The sequence below is a fragment of the Nelumbo lutea genome, chromosome 5 (assembly GCF_056320005.1).
Source record: "Nelumbo lutea isolate HS-2025 chromosome 5, American lotus-T2T, whole genome shotgun sequence".
NCBI classification, from domain to species: Eukaryota; Viridiplantae; Streptophyta; class Magnoliopsida; order Proteales; family Nelumbonaceae; genus Nelumbo; species Nelumbo lutea.
In genome coordinates, this window is record NC_142688.1 from 38,814,459 (window position 1) to 38,816,456 (window position 1,998).

The window sequence follows — 1,998 nt, forward strand, 5'->3', positions numbered from 1 at the left end:
GACTTATTCTCAGAAGAGTAGAGTAGAGATGGCTGGATTAGATAGAGTCGAGGCCAATCCTAACTTTAAGCTTGACTTGGGCCGAATCCGACCTTCTTCATCCCTTAACTATATTTGGAAAGATGAGAAAAGAAAGAAAAAGATATCCAAACATATAGAAGATCTGTAAAATTTGTTTTTTGCTTTTTCCTTGAATAGCCTTAATGATGATTACTCTACTGTTCCATGGAGCATTCGCCGGATTCTTCCTCCTCGATGGTTTTAGCTCCTAGATCAGCTGACAAAGTGACTCATCGCCTACTTTCTCATTGTTATACATGATCTAGGCTTCTAGAGTTTATTGTTGATTGTATCCAAAATTTTACGGAAATCAACATCTCCTTTCACAAGTTGATCTAGGCTTCTCATTGTTATACATGATCTACTCTTCCATTTGTATTCACTAATAATTTGTGCTCTCAATTGGAGCAAAATCTACCTCTTATATGTGCCGGTGACAATCAATTATTATTAATTATATATAATAATAATAATAATAAAAGTTAAGCGGTAATTGTCATTGATTCCATATTAAACGAGGATTTTATAATTTACCCCCGAAAAAAAATCCGGTATGTGATTTTGAGTCGATGACAATGAAATAAAGCCCCTGCCACGCTCTCCCACTGGCATATCAAATAAATGAATATGAATTTAGGATGTATGCTTCTAAGTTATAACAAAAGAATTTAAATAAAAAGAGAAAATAATCCTACCCCTAAAAAAAAAAGAAAATCATCTCTAAAAACTCATTCAAACAAACATCTCTAGCCCTCTCACTCTCCTTTCCTCATTTTCATTACTTTTTTGTGACTATTCGAATGCAGCAAACTATTGAAACTGGGACTCGCCGCCGGCCGATATTCCGGCATCAGCCTCCCTGACTTGTAACGAACACCACAAGCATTGCACAAGGTCTTCGGTCCCATTGGCCCCATCCTCCATTGCGGTGTCTTCTCCGCGTCACAGTGTGTACATCTTCTTCCCGTTATATTATATTTCCCCCTCTTAGCCTTCGCCGGAACCTGCCTTTCCGGCAAAGAAAACCGCATGACATTTCCCGACCAAACGCGTCCGCCCACTCTCTTAGTCCTGGGCCTTTTGCTGGGTATCGTCTGCCTCAACAACCCACATACATCCACGGACGAATAACTCTTTCCATTCTCAGTTTCCCGTTCTGGGGTCGTCGGAGAAATACTATTATTCTCCGAAGCCGTCAAAACATCACTTAACGAAATGGAATCCTCCGTAAAATTCGGGAACCAGTCTAAATTCTCTACATCATCCTCTGGAACGCATAGCTGACTGCCCGTAAAACCTTCGAAAATCTCCGGAAAATTGTCGAAACCGGCAGGAAAATCGTCGAAACCGGCCTTGAAAGGCGAGTCGATCTCTCGTAAATTCTCTTCTAGGTCCTCTAACTTAAAGTCTAGTAAGTCTGCTGCGTTATAGCTTTCACATACAGCCATGGAGCGAAGAAGAGCGTCGCACTCGCACATGTACAGAGACTACAGAGCAGGGGAAGCTCCGAACGAAATGGTGTACGTAGTGGTGGAAGAGAAGACTCGGGCTTTATACTATTAATATACCATCAACATTCACGCGTCTGGTACAAATGGAAACAAAATTTTGTTTCGAGTGCCAGAAAAATTCTTAATTAAATAACTTCGTCACGAAGCGATTAGAAAACCGACGAAGGCAAAAACTTCATGGAAGGTTCGTCGGATGACCAAATTGCCCTTCTGTCTCATAGATATCCAACGAGATCTCTGGGATAAATCCAAGATTCCTTACCAGATCTTGTCTCAATGGCCAAGATGGATTTGCATACTGATTTTAGTATCCTTTTAATTTTATGGAATCGTTTCTCAAATCTTTGATATGCTGTAAAATTCTATTTTTAGTAGGAAATCCCGTTTATATCCCATAAGGGTATTTTTGTCATTTCATATATGAACA

General features: G+C 39.9%; 1 protein-coding gene across 1 annotated transcript; it reads right to left on the reverse strand.

Moving 5' to 3' along the window:
• Nucleotides 1-636: 636 nt before the first annotated feature.
• On the reverse strand, nucleotides 637-1,707 carry LOC148851830 (GATA transcription factor 9-like). Its single transcript, XM_088944162.1, has one exon. The coding sequence runs from the start codon at nucleotides 1,536-1,538 to the stop codon at nucleotides 816-818; it is 723 nt and encodes a 240-aa protein (XP_088800288.1). The 5' UTR covers nucleotides 1,539-1,707; the 3' UTR covers nucleotides 637-815.
• Between the last annotated feature and the right edge of the window lie 291 nt (nucleotides 1,708-1,998).